Source organism: Vicia villosa, linkage group LG5 (genome assembly GCF_029867415.1).
Source record: "Vicia villosa cultivar HV-30 ecotype Madison, WI linkage group LG5, Vvil1.0, whole genome shotgun sequence".
Taxonomy (NCBI): Eukaryota; Viridiplantae; Streptophyta; class Magnoliopsida; order Fabales; family Fabaceae; genus Vicia; species Vicia villosa.
Window position 1 is genome coordinate 160,031,479 of NC_081184.1, and position 17,239 is coordinate 160,048,717.

The window sequence follows — 17,239 nt, forward strand, 5'->3', positions numbered from 1 at the left end:
GTTAGTTTTTTATTTTATTTTTAATTTTGATATGTATTCTAATATATTTTCATTTATTTTTATTTTAAACCATTGTCTCCTGAACCAAACATAGAGATTCAAAGATATTTTTAATTAAAATATATTCATTTTCTTTTCTTTCTATTTTTTAAACCAAACATATATTACTGGAATTAATTTGGAAACTGAATTTTAATAAAATGGAATGTCTCACCTACAAAGCCTTTATTGCAGTGAATGCTGGAAATTGTGAGAGAATAGATGGTAATGGGGGAGCTTGTGATTGTGAGTCTAGCTTCCGTGCTGGTTAAGAAACACAGCAAAAGAGCAATGGCTGTGGTGTTCTTGGAGCTCTCTCGTGTACTAATCAGCGAAAAACAAAAGGCGTAGGACCCTCGACAATGGTCCCCTTCATTCACTTGTATGTGTGCAGTGTACTCACTCCATTACCATTCTATTGAGCACATGTGTTGAATTCATGAAACATGTGTTCTATTAATTGTTTTTGACTAACCTGACAATATTTGTCATATTACTCATTTGCTATAGGGGAAATCATTCCCGACATAGCAAACCGCCACATTGTTGAGATTCTTTGGGAGAGAACAAACAGCCACATAAAACAATTTTCAGCAGAATTTTGTTTTAGCAGTACAATCATTAAAATCTTTACTTGGATCTAACTGTCGACATTAAAATCTGGCTATTGTCATTCTCACCTTATGTTTATTTATTTATACTTTCACTTCTTACTCTTTATTCTATACTCACATTTCATTCATTCTCCTAATTAGCTCCATCTTCTTTACTTCACCACCCCCAAACTACAGGTTCTCTCTCCTCTTCATCTTACATCTATGTTAATTTCAATCTACAGGATCGGAAAAGGCGCTTCTGATGGTGGGATGGTTCTCCGGAATAGACGGCGGCAGTGGTGGCAGGGTGGTGGTGACCGGGAAATAGAGGCCGGAAGGGGTCATGGCAGCGAATTACATTTATGTTAATTTCATTCTTTTTCTTACCTGGTTTAGATTGATGTTATTGAGTAATTATACATTTTAATCTCAATTTCAGACGATCTCGTATACATATAAAATAATAAAGTAACTTACCTATTAAGATGACGACGAATATAACAAATGTGACCGAGTATGAAGCAATTGCAAAGGAAAAGTTGCCAAAGATGATTTATGACTACTATGCATCAGGGGCTGAGGATCAGTGGACTTTGAAAGAGAACCAAAATGCATTCTCAAGGATTTTGTAATCTACAAGCTTCTTTTATTTGATTTTCATCCGCCCTTAAACCTTTTGTGTTTTGCTGAATCTCTTATTTCAATATATATGTTTACTAAGAATAGGTTTAGGCCACGCGTTCTTATCGATGTAAGCAAGATAGATATGACAACAACTGTTTTAGGCTTCAAAATTTCAATGCCTATCACGATTGCTCCTACATCCATGCATAAGATGGCTCACCCTGAAGGTATGTCATCATACTAATTAATTGGTCTGTGTTACATTGAGATATTGCCATTGCATCCGGTCTTTTGTTATTAAAACAGAAGCTGATGGTTCTCTGTGTTCGGCATTGAAGTTTTTTGTTCACTATAATATTTAAAAACTTGTTAATTAAAACAAATCATGCAACTTTTGTGCAGGAGAGTACGCTACTGCTAGAGCAGCATCAGCAGCTGGCACCATCATGGTTTGGTTTCTACCATATTTACTCTCTACTCTAGTTTTATTTCCAAATCAAGCAGTGTTTTTCTTCCTTGTATCTTTTCAAGTAAAGTGGATGAAAGTGAAAAGGATTTAGATTTAAATGGTTTGTTAATGGACATGATATACCATTAATTCCACTTGGTGCGAAAACGCTACTACTATTGTTGTATTTATTACAATATGGGGGGTTTATTTTCAAAAGCTTGTGACAGACACTATCCACAGCGGCTTCTTCTAGTGTTGAGGAGGTTGCTTCAACAGGACCTGGTGTCCGTTTCCTCCAACTCTATGTGAGTATATTACTCTTGTTTCTTCTTTACATGATTTCATTTTCTATGAAGTCTGTCACTTGTCCCTTCTTTGTTGAACAAAAACATTTTGTTGTTGAGTAAACATTTCAAGTATCTGTGTTATAACCTAATTTGTTTATGTTATTTTCTTTTTAGGTGTTTAAGGACAGAAATATAGTTACTCAGCTAGTGAGAAGAGCAGAAAATGCTGGTTTCAAAGCAATTGTCGTTACTGTAGACTCTGCAGTGGGTGGTCATAGAGAGGCTAACATAAAAAACAGGTTGACAATCATTGGAAATCTCAGTTCAATTGATTAATCTCACTATTTCAAAATAAAATTTCCTGATTTTTTTTATGCAGATTTACGTTTCCACCACACTTGAGATTTAAGAATTATGAAGCCATGGTTCCTAAAAGGGTGTGTGATTAGTATGAAAATTTCTAACGAAATGATTTTTTCTGTTATTCTTATCATGATGTTGCTTTATTATTACGGAAATTGGATATGACCTCGCAGACTAAAAACTCTAATCCGGCCTCCATTGTTAACGGCCTATATGACCAATCACTCAACTGGAAGGTGATATAACGATACATAGATCTTTCCTAATACACGACATTGAATGTGGGAAGTCATTATATATATTATGGCAAAATTGTAACAGGATGTAAAATGGCTTCAATCAATAACCTCATTGCCCATCATACTCAAGGGTGTACTTACTGCTGAGGATAGTAAGTTTGTTAAACAGATATATTATGACGTTATGTTTCCTTATCCATTTGATTTTTTATCAATCTTGATTTTAATTCGACAATTGACAATCCAATCCCATGCCAATAATGTAGCTAGGTTAGCTATACAAGCCGGAGCTGCTGGAATCATTGTTTCCAATCACGGTGCTCGTCAACTTGACTATGTTCCTGCAACTATTATGGCTTTGGAAGAGGTCTGATTTTAGCCTTTAGTGCTATCATTATTGGTTCAATTTTGCTAAATTTGTAGGATGCATTAAAACTTCAAGCTGTTCTATTTTTAATTTTTCAACTTATCTTGAATAGGTCGTGCAAGCTGCAGAAGGAAGAGTTCCTGTTTTTATGGATGGCGGAGTCCGTAGAGGGACAGATGTTTTTAAAGCAATGGCTCTTGGAGCAGCCGGCGTGTTTGTAAGTATATATGAAAATTTGGTTACCATTGTGAACATTTAAAATAATCTAACTGTGATGTGTTTTATAATTGTTTTACTAAAGGGAGGTAATATAATAAAAATCTAATAAAAAATTTGAATGCATTAACATTATAAAAGTTAAAGGACTAACTTAAGAAATTAAGCTATGTTAAAGTACCTTGATAGAAATTTTACCTATATTATAGATTTACTTTTCATCTTGTAATATGCCAGATTGGAAGACCTGTGGTGTTCTCATTGGTTTCTGATGGTGAGGCTGGTGTAAGAAAAGTCCTTGAGATGCTTCATGATGAACTTGAAATAACCATGGCACTTTGTGGTTGCCCTTCACTCAAGGACATAACTCGGGACCATGTTGTGACAGAGCGCGACCGCCCAAGGATTGCTCCTAGAATATGAGACATCATTCTCTACTGTGTTGGAGCTATCATTAATAAACAATATCATAGGAGCTTGTCGGTTCCTAATGATTGAAATAGGGTAGTTATTTATATATTATGTTTTAATTAGTATAGCTATGGTTATGTGTGACGGATATGTATTTGTGTGGAATAGGAAAATTATGGGAAAATGGGAAGGAGAAATCCAAGTTCTCTAAAACTTGGAAGGGAGTTCCTACAAATTGTCTTCATATAGCTTTTTTAAGTATGAAATTTTGGCATGAGCATCTCTGATCCTTTCACACTGCATCAGGGCATTAACTAGGTTAGCTCCCAAATAAGTGACCATCATTTTCTGGGCTTCATCACGTTTGATTATGCAAGTAACTTCCTCTTCATGGGAAGGTGTAGAAGGAAAGCGATGTCATCTAGTGTAATCGTCATCTCATCAATAGGGAAGTGGAAAGATAAAGTTTTTATTTATGCCATCTCTCAGTAAAATCCTACTGCATGCCATAGCTAATAGTCTTGTACTCGGAGCAACGCAGGCCGGCAAGACAGGAGTATCAGATGACATTTTAGAACCAATCATCCTCAGGTAGATAAAGCTGCAAAATCTTTCTATTGTGGTTAACAAACTTCAAACATTTGCGCTCCTGTTAAAAAATATAGCAATATCAATCGTAGGGAATTTGTATAAAACATGTAAATAACAACTGTTAACAAATATACTTCTTCATCCCAGACATGTCCAACAACATGATCTCTATAGTATATCAATAAGGAGGTGTCAAAGGGACCTCATGGATAACCCTATACAAGGACGCCATTATGTGCACCAAGAGCTTCCTATGCACAAGCCTCGAGAGCTTCAGGCGCATCCCGATCTTCGTGAGCAAGGGAGATGTGCCCCTAGGATGACGACCCCTAAGACAGGAGGCTCCTAGTAGTTGATTCTTCCCTGTCCTAAGGCCTAGCGACGGTTCTCCATCTAGCCTTGTCCTGCTCATTCTGACGTCTAGACCTCTCACATCGAACGAATGCGTGTTGGGTTTCACGGCCGAATCTCAATCTGTTAGGGTTGTTTGCAGCCATTTTCCTTGAAAAGACGAGAAAATGACATTAGTCTTCATCCAGGACAAAATCAGAAAATGACATCAGTTTGCATCTAGGACACTTTTCGGATATTCATCTCCGAAAACCAGTAAAGACACATTTCGGAGATGCATATCCGAATAAGCCCGTGTTTCTTAACAATGGCAGAAACGCAGACCAATCTTACCCTAACCTACCAAAATGCAACCAAATGAGAATGCATGTCTCTAACAGCTACCCATTTTGAATGTGACTACAACCAAATGCATTTAAAACAACCTATTTTACCTAATACATTAATCAAAACTAAAACAAGTGAAATGAGAAACTTACTCCAAAAAGAGTTGTGGATGAAAAATGTTGAATGTAGTTAGTGGAGTGAGTTCGGATTCGAAAACTTGTAGTAGAGGTAGTGCTGATCCTTGAAAAATGGATTGGAAGAAAGTTGCTCACAAGCTCTAATGGAGATTTGGAAAAGTTTCAGAAAATGAAGAAGGAGAAGAGGGTTTGTCCGTGCGTTAGATATAAATTAAATGCGTTCGGAGATGCATCTCCGAAAAACCCTTGAATTTGAAAATAAGGGTTAATCCGGAGATGCATCTGCGGACACACCCTAAAACACATACAAAGATACATCTCCGAATTAAATTTTGGCAAAATGACGAACGCTAACCCAATTGCGCCTATTTTATGGGAAAACGGTGCGTCCGAAGATGCATCTCCGAAAATTAGGGATATTTTTGACTTTTCGCCAGGGGTTAGGGAGAACCTATAGAGATAGAAATTTCCTTTTTCTCTAACAAACTCTTTCTGTGTGGGCTATAAATATGCAAGCCCAGTTCCTTTGCAAAACAGATTTTTCAATTGAATATTATCTGTTTTTTCTTTTTTCTTTTTCTTATGGAAAATATTCTTTCCACTGTGCAAAAAAGTTAACAGAAATCATGAAGAATGTAGGATGGTTGGACAAAAGTGTTTGTAAGAGGATAAGACCATTATGGATCTCAGTTATAGTAATAATCTGTTACATCAATAATCTGCTCACACCAGGAATTATTGCAGATCTTGAGTAAGCTTGCAGGAAAGGTTCTATCAATATTGTGGTTGATTAAAATTCCAAATTAAGACCACAGAAAATTAGCAAAGGGGTGGTGGAGAAACAAGTGGTGACATGATTCATAATCATAACATAGAACACGACCAGAGACAATGATCCATCCTCTACTCCACAAGCTTTCATCAGTGAGGAGCCTCCTATGCATCAATCTACAAATGAGCAGCTGATTTTAAGTGAGGGAAAGTTTTCTTGGCAGACAAGTAACCATCATAAGAGTTTCTCCACAAACCAATTGATCTGGGATTGGAGCCATAGGTAACACAATATTATTAATCTGCATCACAAGGTTAGCATCTCTCTTTGATGACACCAGGGATAAACCATGTACCTTTATTCACTAGATCAACCACATTTGAGAAAGTGATAAGCAATTGATTTAGATTAACATATATTTAATGAGATGAACCGATACCCGCAAATAATGCATTCCCAAGTGTTATCCCAGTTGTGCTACAAATAGCACATGTCTAAATGTATTTTTAAATGTTTATAATTATTATAAAAGTAGAAGTTTCTTATGGATCACTCATGGCTTATAGTGCAAACTAAGTTTTCTATTGAAGCATGAGATAAGAACAAAGGTTACTCTAAAATATTCCTGTTATTATCACAAGACTCCAGCATGGAGTTCTGTCATTTTATAACCTAGGAGCAATTCTTGGGCGGTCCCACTCTGCGACAACATGATCACGAGTTATCTCCTTGAGTGAGCGACAACCACATAATGCCATAGTTAGCTGAAACTCATCACGCAGAATCTCAAGTACTTTCCTTACACCGGCTTCGCCATCAGCAGCCAATGAGTACACCACAGGTCTTCCAATCTAATATATGACAAGATCAAATGTAAATATACAAACACAAGCAATGTATGTAGGGCTAGCTAGGGCCTCTATTTATTTTGCCATGGTTAAACTGCAGTTAATCTACACACGGCCTCCAAAAACTTGAGACGGCTCTGGCCATTTGTAATATTTTATATCTTTAATTGAAGTTTAATTTTGCTATCATGGTTGTAAAAGATTTATATACTTACAAATACACCGGATGCTCCAAGAGCCAGTGCTTTAAAAACATCCGTCCCTCTACGAACACCGCCATCAAGAAAAACCGGAATTTTTCCGCCTGCTGCTTTCACAACCTATTCAAGGCAAGCAAGAAAAACCTTAATAAAATCCATGCAAGAGTTGGAAATATAACGTGATAGAAATATAAAGTAGCTTTTCCACGTATAACTAAGATATAACAACAATATTTGCAATATGTTAACAAAGTTGGGAAACCAGGACCAAAAAGTGAAAAGCAAACAAACTTGTACCTCTTCTAAAGCCGTAATAGTTGCAGGCACATAGTCAAGTTGGCGAGCACCGTGATTGGAAACAATGATTCCAGAAACTCCAGCTTGTATAGCTAACTTTGCTACATTATTTGAATACAATTATGAAATTAAATTTAAAATTGATATGAACAAAGATGAAATGGTTAACGAAGCATAAGATCATAATATATCAGTTATTAAGAAAGAAGCTTACTATCCTCAGATGTAAGTACACCCTTCAACAAAATTGGCAATGAGGTGATTGTTTGAAGCCATTTCACATCCTGCAATAAGGTTTACCATACTATTAATTACTTTCAAGAACAATATTGTTGCAACCAGGTTTAACATACATATTTGAAAGATATAAGTTACCTTCCAGTTAAGTGACCGGTCATTTTGGAGAGCAACATAAAAGGCGAGATCAGAATCATCAGTCTTCAAAGTGATTGATTACAAACCAAAAATGGAAAAAGTACGATGATCAGTTATGGAAAAAATCATCTAATTTTTGAATTCATACTAATCACAAACAAACCTTATCCAACTTTCCAAGTTTCAACCCATGGAAATTTTTCAATTCAAGGTGTGGCGGCAATGTAAATCTGTACAAGAACAAGCCATTGGCATAAACATCTTAAAACATAAGATTTATCAGTTCGACTATGTTGAGCTATGTTAAATTTTGTAGAAAGATTGTCCAAATGATTTTCAACCTGTTTTTAATATCAGCTTCCCTACGACCAAGCATTGCAGTGTCCACTGTAAGCGCAATTGCCTTGAAACCGGCAGATTCAGCTCTTCTCACTTGCTGAGTAACCACATTTCTGTCTTTAATTACCTAAGAGAACAAAATAAAATAACAACAAATGAAGTTATAAAACAAGATAGTTGAGATCATTACTTGAGTAATTGCAGCAAGAGAGACATGTGACAGACACACCACAGGTAAAAAGAGTCATGAGATAAGAAATGACGGAAATATACTCACGTAGAGTTGGAAAAAGCGAATGCCAGGTCCAGTTGAAGCAACCTCCTCAATACTGGTAGTAGCCCACGAGGATAGTGTCTGTAACAAAAAAAGTCAATGAAACTAATTAGGCATAACTGGTGCATAGAGGATTGGAGAGAGATTCAATTATATAAGTTACAAGGGAAAAATATGATTGATGTTTGGGAACAAAACTAAAGTAGAGAACAAATATGATGGAAATCACACCATGATTGTTCCAGCAGCTAATGCTGCCTTAGCAGTAGCATTTTCTCCTACACAAAAATAGTGTCATAAATTATATATAACAACAAGAAAATACATGATACAATGTAAATAATATACTTATGTAACACAGACCAATGAATTTAATGGCATCATATACCTTCAGGGTGAGCCATCTTTTGCATAGCTGTAGGAGCAATCATGATAGGCATTGATATATCAAAGCCTAATACATTTGTCGTCAAGTCTATCTTGCTTACATCCCGAAGAATTCGCGGCCTGAACCTGTTTTCAGTTATCAAATCCTAAAGGCTTTTAGCATATAAAAGTAAAGTAAAATCAGGTGTTAGGAAACTAAGTAGATTACAGAATCCTTGAGAATGCATTTCGGTTCTCTTTCAATGACCATTGATCTTCTGCCCCTGATGCATAGTAGTCATAAACCATCTTTGGCAATTTTTGTTTTGCAATTGCTTCAAACTCGCTCACATTAGTTATCAAATCCATCTTCTTCCTGAGGTGAGTAAAACACAGCGACTAAACAACATGAATTCATTTGAATATTTAAAAAAGTTTTATAACATCATCAAGTCACAATTAATATCTATGAAACACATACGCATGCACGGCACTAACACGTATCAGACACGAACACACATGTGTTGAGTGCTACATAGATCAATACCTAACGCAGTTTCAGCTATTTTTCTGATTGATGTGTGGTGTTGATGAGTATTTACAGAAACAGAAGCAGTTCAAATTTACCACCTAATATTGTACAAAAGTATGATCCAACATAAATACATAGGTATAATCTATACGGCTAGAAATAACGTGGAATTAATAAAGAAAAAGCAAAATAAAACAAAATATAAGATGAATGAACCAATGCACCTTTGTTTTAAGGAGGGGCTGCTGGAGCAAGAAAATTTGGTGAGAAAGTAAAACAAACAGAGAAAAGGTTATGTAGTGACAAAACGACAACTCATTTCATTTGTCAGCACATCAATGTGGAATATCTAATTTGGTCAAACAGTTATGTGTTGCACATAAATTAGTAAAAGTAATAATTGAATAATTAAATATAAACATTTTATAAAACTGCTTTTAATTACTATTGTTTGTCATAAAGGTATAGAATGGTTTAATAAGTAGTGTAGACAATATTTATTAAGGGTAAAGTTGGTAAAATTAATTAATGTTGCATTGAAAATGTAAAAAGACTCTTATTTTAGGACCAAATTTTTTTACTAGAAAGACTCTGATTTTGGGATAGAGGGAATAATCTAATAAATTCTATTCGTCTGAAACTGTTATAATTTATTTTCAACAGGAACGAGAGTGTTTGAAATCAATTAACCATTTCAAAAAGATTCACAGGCTTGCTCAGCTTCAGGAAGAGTGGTTCCTTACTGTACTTCGGGCATCCGGTCTTGCAGGTCTTTGTGCTTCCGGATACTCCATCGTCAGCCATGGCATGCATGTGACATTTGCTGAGAGATGACATAGCGAAATGTCGTCTTTCCACCTCCCGTTGGCGAACACGACTATTACATTAGATGATGCCGCTTATCTCTTACACCTTCCCATAAGAGGAATGTTGCTTGATCATTCTAAGATCACCAGGGCTGATGCAGTGTAGATGATGGTGGTTTATTTGGAGCTGATCCTGAGGCAGCCATGAGTTAGTAACAGTTCCAGGAGTGCACATGCCAAGTTTTCTTGGTTTGAGACGTTGTATAACGACAACTTGGAGATAGCCGAAGATGCAGACGCCTATGATCTATAGGTTGGCTTCCACATGGAGTGTGCATTGAGGTGCTTCTTCCTATTCTTGGTTGGCACGTCCATGTTTGTGGACAAAAGTGCAACCTACGTGGATGTTGTATAACTTTTATGTGTGGAATACCCTACCTCTCATTTGTTTTAGGACGTAGGGGCTTTCCGTTCTATAATCGGGTGGAGTATCCCTTATACTCCTTTTAATAAATCCATTGCCTATTAAAAAAAAATCTCATCGACTAGGAGGTCATTCACGAGTGGAACTGGGGAGTCGCATGCTAGGTATACGTGTACTCCAAGCTGAGCGAAGGTTCTCGTTGGACGACAAAGCAAATGACAGGCTCATGTGCCCTGCTTACGGTAATTTCCAAATCCCACTATTAAGTTAAAAACAACTTTTTCTACACTTGTTACTAATATTTTAACTTTATTCATTTTCAGGGATGGTTTCTTGCCCACTATCACCGTATACACGGGTTTGGATATGACCCATCGTATACTGAAGATTACCTGCATGCTTGCATGTATCTCCCGCGTAGAGGGAATGATGTTGTGGTGCCGTTCTATTTGTTTCTTGATCGGACTCAGCATGATGTCGTCTGAATGTCATACAGTACTCACCGGTATAGAATTCCATTTGACCACATTTTATTATATTTCGGGATGGCTGACATGTGGGACTAATATCATGTGCAGGTATTTTTCAAGAAACCTACCATTTTTCTATAAAGTGTGTTATCAACTTCATTCATTTGCCTATGATGTCTCAAGCTTATCTCAACTGAAATCTTACCAGGATCCCAGTTCAACATAGTAAACTTCTCCAAAAAGTCTGATGCATACTTGCTTTGAAGTGTTATAATCCTACTCTTTGTTTTCTGAAATCATGTTCTAAGAAAATAAGTCATTTTTCACAAGTTAGTCATCTCAAGCTCTTCCATTATCTTCAATTTAAAAATTTCTCTAACATATTAACTACTTCCTATAACTAGTAAGTCATCAACATACTTTATTTACAGATTTCTTCATGTACGTGTTCACATGTGCATTTAACAAAACTGTTTCACTCTGAAACCAAAAATGTATAGTGAGTGGTGACATGAGGTCTTTGAGCAGTAGAGCGAGCTTCCGTGGAGAGAGGAAAACCCTTCAAAGTTAGGGCTCTAGAGCTAAAGTTAGTTACTGGGTGATAAGTAATATAAGAGTGAGAATGAATTGAATCTCTAAAATGATGCAATCTGGTCTTTATAAATTATGAACGGCTAAAACCGCTTGTGTGATTCGGTGTCATGTGTGGATGGCCGTTCGATTAGATATCAACGGTGAGAGATGCGATGGAGTGCGTGATTGTTTGTTCTTGGCATAGATTAAGGTCCCTTGTTTGATGTGACTTCCCAATCGGTGTTTGTTATTGGTCATTTTTCGTAGGCCTTGCAGATGGTCCATGACAAAATAAATTGACAGAGAAATCCATTAAATCATTTGTTCCAAGCTCTAGCTATTTGGTCCAATCCATACAAGTATTTTTGTTGGGAGGAAATCCACAACGCTGCGTAATAATCCAACGACACAATCTCTCGCAAATATCAAATGCAACTTAGAGACAATCAACAAAAACACACCAAACAACACAAGACAATTTTAGCATGGAAAAACCTCCGTTAACTAGGAGTAAGAAACCACGAGACCTGTAGGCCACTTAATATCTCCACTATAATCAACAATAGATACAAGCAAGGTTCTCTCTCACACTAGTTAGAGGCATACATAAACATCATTAAGATCTACAATCAATCTTCGAATACAACAAGAATCAAGAGAGAGAAACAAACTCCAAAAACATCAAGAAATTTGCACCTCTCTAATGGACTCGACAAACTGACTTGGAAAACTCAGAATCCGATCTCCACCATTCAGGATGTACTCCTATGAGTGACGAACAATGTGCCAAAATTTCAAGACGATCCGACCGTTGGATTGTGAAAAAACTCCGATTTCGTGGAGCTGAATTTGGGGCTGCGGGATTTGGATTGGCTGCTGGATTATCGCAAAAACTCTATTCCTCTTTGTTGGATAATAACAAAGACTTACACACATGAGTCATTAATCCACATTCATTTAGGTCACTTCAAAATCTAGAGTTGCTTGACATAAACCTCCACATCACGTGGTCCAGTCAGAAATGTCAAAAAATGATTTAACATTCGTATGACAGTATCCATTCTAACTACGGATGTAAACACCTCTCCTTATAGTCAGCTCCAACCTTATGTAAGAAACCCCTCACAACAAACCTTTCCTTGTTTTTTAGGACTTCACCACTTAGACTTACTTTAAATCAATTACTTTCTTTTGCGGTGACACCTCTACTAATTCTCATGTATGACTGCTATTGACCTCAAGCGATCCTTCATTTCATCTATCCATTTTGGATATTGCAATGCTAAAGCGATCCTTCATTTCATCTATCCATTTTGGATATTGCAATGCTTTATCAATTTGTATTGGTTCGGTTTCTACAAAAAGTGTAAAATGAACCAAATCACATTCATCATCTGAATGAACAATACTTTTGGGATGGACAATTCCTTAGAATGAATACACAGAATTAGCACTTTCGGGATGAACAATATCTTGAAATGAAGCACATGCAGAATGAACAGTGTTGCCAGAATTTCTATTTACAACAAATATGTAGAATTTTTTTATGAGATGAGATGGGTGTCATAATCTTAAATGCCATATATTCAATGGAAATCATGAAGAATGAAGGATGGTTGGATAAAAGTGTTGCTAAGATGATTAAGACCATTATGGATCTCAGTTATACCAATAATCCTCTGTGAAGGAGGTGTCTTGTATAAGGCAGTGGGTGGCATTGAAAATGAGGGAACGACTCAAGTTAAGAGCTAATTTAGGCACCATATCAATTTAGACCAAGGCAACAAATGAGCAGCTGATTGTAAGTGCAGGAAAGCTTTCTTGGCGGACAAGTAACCATCATAAGAGTTTCTCCACAGACCAATTGATATGAGACTGGAGCCATAAGTAACACAACAGTAAATAATCTAAGAATCCAAAAACTTTTTATTTGATAGCTAGCTGATGTTTCTTATGGATCAGCCATGGCTTATAGTGCAAAACTAAGTTTTCTATTGAAGCATGAGATAAGAACAAAGGATACTCTAAAAATATTCCTATTATTATCACAAGACTCCAGCATGGAGTTCTGTCATTTTATAATCTAGGATCAATTCTTGGGCGGTCCCACTCTGTGACAACATGATCACGAGTTATCTCCTTGAGTGAGCGACAACCACATAATGCCATAGTTAGTTGAAACTCGTCACGAAGAATCTCAAGTACTTTTCTTACACCAGCTTCGCCGTCAGCAGCCAATGAGTACACCACAGGTCTTCCAATCTGATATATTACAAGACTAAAGGTAAATGTATAAACACAAGCATGTATGTAGGGCTAGCTAGGGCCTCTATTTATTTTTCCATGGTTAAACTGCTATTAACCTACACGAAGCCTCCAAAATCTTGAGACAGCCCTGACCATTTTTATTATTTTATATCTCTAATTGAAGTTTAATTTTGCTATCATGGTTGTAAAGGAATCATATACTTACAAATACACCGGATGCTCCAAGAGCCAGTGCTTTAAAAACATCTGTCCCTCTACGAACTCCGCCATCCAGAAAAACTGGGAATTTTCCGCCTGCTGCTTTCACAACCTATTCAAGGCAAGCAACAAAAACCTTAGTAAAATCCATGCAAGAGTTAGGAGTATAATGTGATAGTAAAGTAAAGCAGCTTTTCCACCTATAACTAACAGATATAACAACGGTATTTGCAATATGTTGAAAAGGTGAGAAACCAGGACCAAAAGGTGAAAAGGAATCAAACTTGTACCTCTTCTAAAGACGTAATAGTTGCAGGCACATAGTCAAGTTGGCGAGCACCGTGATTGGAAACAATAATTCCAGAAACTCCAGCTTCTATAGCTAACTTTGCTACATTATTAGAATACAATTGTGGAATAAAATTCAAGATTGATAAGAACAAAGATGAAATGGATAAGGAAGCATAACATCAGAATACATCTGTTATTAAGTAAGAAGCTTACTATCTTCAGCAGTAATTACACCCTTCAATAAAATTGGCAATGAGGTGATTGTTTGAAGCCATTTCACATCCTGCAATAAGGTTTACCATAGTATTAATTACTTTCATAAACAAAATTGTCGCAAGCAAGGAAATCTAGCATGCATATGCGAAAGATATAAGTTACCTTCCAGTTGAGTGACCTGTCATTTTGGGCAGCAACATAAAAGGCGAGATCAGAATCATCAGTCTTCAAAGTGATTGATTACAAACCAAAAATAGAAAAGTACGGTGATCAGAATGGAAAAAGCCATATAATTTATGAAGTCATACTAATCACAAACAAACCTTATTGAACTTTCCAGATTTCAATCCATCGTAGTTTTTCAATTCAAGGTGTGGTGGCATTGTAAATCTGTACAAGAACAAGCCATTGGCATATACATCTTAAAACATAAGATTTATCAATTCAACTATGTTGAGCTATGTTAAATTTTGTAGAAAGATAGTCCAAATGATTTTTAACCTGTTTTTGATATCAGCTTCCCTACGACCAAGAAGTGGAGTGTCAACTGTAAGCGCAATTGCTTTGAAACCGGCAGATTCAGCTCTTCTCACAAGCTGAGTAACCACATTTCTGTCTTTAAGTACCTAAGATAATTGAGATCATTACTTGAGTAGTTGCAGCAAGAGAAACATGTGACAAACACACCATAGGGAAAAAAGAGTAATGAAATAAGAAATGGTGGCAATATACACACGTAGAGTTGAAAAAAGCGAATGCCGGGTCCAGTTGAAGCAACCTCCTCAACACTGCAAGTAGCCCTTGAGGATAGTACCTGTAACAAAAACATCAATGAAACAATAAGCAAGAAACTAATTAGGCATAACTGGTGCATGGAGGATCAGAGAAAGATTAAAATATATAAGTTACAAGGGAAAAAATATAGTCGATATTTGGGAACAAAACTCAAGTAGAGAACAAATATGATGGAAATCACACCATGATTGTGCCAGCAGCTGATGCTGCCCTAGCAGTAGCATTTTCTCCTACACAAAAATACTGTCATTAAATTTATATAACAACAAGAAAATACATGATACAAGGTAAATAATATGCTTAATGTAACACATACCAATGAATTTAATGGCATTATATACCTTCAGGGTGAGCCATCTTTTGCATAGCTGTAGGAGCAATCATGATAGGCATTGATATATCAAAGCCTAATACATTTGTTGTCAAGTCTATATTGCTTACATCCCTAAGAATTCGCGGCCTGAACCTGTTTTCAGTAAGGTTAAACTCATAGGCTTCAGCACATAAACATAAAATAGAATCTGGTTTTAGGAAACTAAGTAGATTACAGAATCCTTGAAAACGCGTTTCGGTTTTCTTTCAATGTCCATTCATCTTCTGCCCCTGATGCATAGTAGTCATAAACCATCTTTGGCAATTTTTGTTTTGCAATTGCTTCATACTCACTCACATTAGTTATCAAATCCATCTTCTTCCTGAGGTGAGTAAAACACAGTGACTAAACAACATGAATTCATTCGAATATTTAAAAAAGTTTTATAACATCATCAAATCACAATTAATATCTATGAAACACGTACACATACACGACACTGACACGTATCAGACACGGACACGCATGTGTTGAGTGCTACATAGATCAATACCAAACTCAATTCCAGCTATTTTTCTGATTGATGTATGGTGTTGATGAGTATTTACAGAAACAGAAGCAGTTCAAATTTGCCATCTAATATTGTAAAAGAGTGTCATCCAACATAGATATATTGGTATAATCTATACGGCTAGAAATAACGTGCAATTGATATAGAAAAAGGTAAACAGAACAAAATATAAGATGAAGGGACCAAGCACCTTTGTTTTGAGGAGGGGCTGCTGGAGCAAGAAAAACTGGTGAAAAAGTAAAACAAGTCTCTTAAGTGTGTAACATAGCCAAATAGAAAACAAACAGAGAAAAGGTTATGTTGTGACAAAATGACAACTCATTTGTCAGCACATCAACGTGGAATATATTACAGAGATGTGGAAAATCTGAATTTGGTTCAACAATCATATCTCTCTCGTCTTTTATATTTGATCCCGCAATTATTATCATAGAACTTTAATATAATAAATTCTTATCAATCTATTAAACTAAGAGACCTGCTATATTTACACTAGTTTCCCTACACCGTATATACACCATAGTCCTTTCAAACTATTTTAACATTCACACACAAACCAAAGCAATAGAAAAATTATTAAAAAAAAGCAAAAGTTTGCATAAACCGTGTGTGTATATATATATATATATATATATATATATATATATATATATATATATATATATATATATATATATATATATATATATATATATATATATATATATATATATATATATATATATATATATATACGGTGTGGTTGTAAAATGTGGTGTAATGGTAGCATTTCTCTTAAACTAATGTATTAATTATTGGTTTCTAACTAAAATACTAATTTAATGGATCCATAAGAATATGTTTGGTGTTTTCCATAACATAAGAGACAAAATAGCATAGCGGTAAGTCCCATCTCTTGGGTCACATTGGGAAAAGGAAAGGAGTCGATTCGGATTCAATGGAGCTCGCCCGAATTAATGACTCACCCGAAAGAAAAAGGTTGGGTTGAAATAACTAATGGAGATTGGTTATGCTGACCCAAGTCTAGCGCATAACGATAATTGATTGAGATATAATAGAGAATGCAGTTTTAGATGAATGAAGATATTATAAATTGATATTTGAGCAATGAAGCATGATTCCTAATCACCATTAAGAAGTCATACAAATCGGAGACAATCACATTAAATTGCTTATGATGGGTTTTCGTGTTAGGCAGATCAAAGTTATTATATAAGGAGAAGAGTGTTAGGAGAAGAGGTATTCACAATTCATAAGAGAATTTGATTTTGGCTTTACTGGTCTTCACTAATACAACTATCATTGTTGAACT

General features: G+C 35.9%; 3 protein-coding genes across 10 annotated transcripts; 1 reads left to right on the forward strand and 2 right to left on the reverse strand.

Moving 5' to 3' along the window:
- The first annotated feature begins 1,114 nt into the window (after nt 1-1,114).
- On the forward strand, nt 1,115-3,804 carry LOC131603541 (glycolate oxidase 1-like). The gene is made up of 11 exons (XM_058875890.1): nt 1,115-1,263; nt 1,362-1,486; nt 1,662-1,708; nt 1,938-2,015; nt 2,172-2,296; nt 2,377-2,434; nt 2,534-2,596; nt 2,682-2,751; nt 2,866-2,966; nt 3,079-3,183; nt 3,420-3,804. The coding sequence occupies exons 1-11, from the start codon at nt 1,121-1,123 to the stop codon at nt 3,603-3,605; spliced, it is 1,101 nt and encodes a 366-aa protein (XP_058731873.1). The 5' UTR covers nt 1,115-1,120; the 3' UTR covers nt 3,606-3,804.
- A 452-nt stretch (nt 3,805-4,256) lies between these two features.
- LOC131603537 (glycolate oxidase 1-like) lies at nt 4,257-14,132 on the reverse strand. 8 transcript variants are annotated; one of them, XM_058875878.1, is made up of 13 exons: nt 14,032-14,132; nt 13,749-13,853; nt 8,700-8,846; nt 8,493-8,617; nt 8,336-8,382; nt 8,108-8,185; nt 7,833-7,957; nt 7,655-7,721; nt 7,492-7,554; nt 7,331-7,400; nt 7,117-7,217; nt 6,835-6,939; nt 4,257-6,622 (listed from the first exon to the last, which is right to left on the reverse strand). In XM_058875878.1, exons 2-13 carry the CDS (start codon nt 13,811-13,813, stop codon nt 6,437-6,439), a joined length of 1,179 nt encoding a protein of 392 aa, XP_058731861.1. In that variant the 5' UTR covers nt 13,814-13,853; nt 14,032-14,132; the 3' UTR covers nt 4,257-6,436. The 8 variants fall into 8 exon arrangements, with proteins under 8 accessions (XP_058731861.1, XP_058731869.1, XP_058731867.1 ...); XM_058875886.1 differs by lacking the exon at nt 14,032-14,132 and having other exon boundaries at nt 8,493-8,637; XM_058875884.1 differs by lacking the exons at nt 13,749-13,853; nt 14,032-14,132 and adding an exon at nt 9,227-9,364 and having other exon boundaries at nt 8,493-8,637.
- A 627-nt stretch (nt 14,133-14,759) lies between these two features.
- Nucleotides 14,760-16,324, reverse strand: LOC131603542 (glycolate oxidase-like). The gene is made up of 6 exons (XM_058875891.1): nt 16,118-16,324; nt 15,592-15,738; nt 15,385-15,509; nt 15,227-15,273; nt 14,985-15,062; nt 14,760-14,895 (listed from the first exon to the last, which is right to left on the reverse strand). The coding sequence occupies exons 2-6, from the start codon at nt 15,729-15,731 to the stop codon at nt 14,893-14,895; spliced, it is 393 nt and encodes a 130-aa protein (XP_058731874.1). The 5' UTR covers nt 15,732-15,738; nt 16,118-16,324; the 3' UTR covers nt 14,760-14,892.
- Nucleotides 16,325-17,239: the final 915 nt, after the last annotated feature.

What these genes read in the sequence shown, in the direction of transcription:
- LOC131603541 (XM_058875890.1), top strand. Translation starts at nt 1,121, where the DNA reads ATGACGACGAATATAACAAATGTGACCGAGTATGAAGCAATTGCAAAG. An exon ending in TAAGATGGCTCACCCTGAAG is followed by an intron (nt 1,487 to 1,661) that starts GTATGTCATCAT and finishes ACTTTTGTGCAG; the next exon opens with GAGAGTACGCTACTGCTAGA. An exon ending in TTGGAGCAGCCGGCGTGTTT is followed by an intron (nt 3,184 to 3,419) that starts GTAAGTATATAT and finishes GTAATATGCCAG; the next exon opens with ATTGGAAGACCTGTGGTGTT.
- LOC131603537 (XM_058875878.1), bottom strand. Translation starts at nt 13,813, where the DNA reads ATGGCGGAGTTCGTAGAGGGACAGATGTTTTTAAAGCACTGGCTCTTG. An exon ending in GAAGCTGATATTAAAAACAG is followed by an intron (nt 7,722 to 7,832) that starts GTTGAAAATCAT and finishes GTTCTTGTACAG; the next exon opens with ATTTACATTGCCGCCACACC. An exon ending in CTATTACGGCTTTAGAAGAG is followed by an intron (nt 6,940 to 7,116) that starts GTACAAGTTTGT and finishes TGCCTTGAATAG; the next exon opens with GTTGTGAAAGCAGCAGGCGG.
- LOC131603542 (XM_058875891.1), bottom strand. Translation starts at nt 15,731, where the DNA reads ATGGATTTGATAACTAATGTGAGTGAGTATGAAGCAATTGCAAAACAA. An exon ending in AACGCGTTTTCAAGGATTCT is followed by an intron (nt 15,510 to 15,591) that starts GTAATCTACTTA and finishes TACTGAAAACAG; the next exon opens with GTTCAGGCCGCGAATTCTTA. An exon ending in CAGCTGCTGGCACAATCATG is followed by an intron (nt 15,063 to 15,226) that starts GTGTGATTTCCA and finishes TTTTTGTTACAG; the next exon opens with GTACTATCCTCAAGGGCTAC.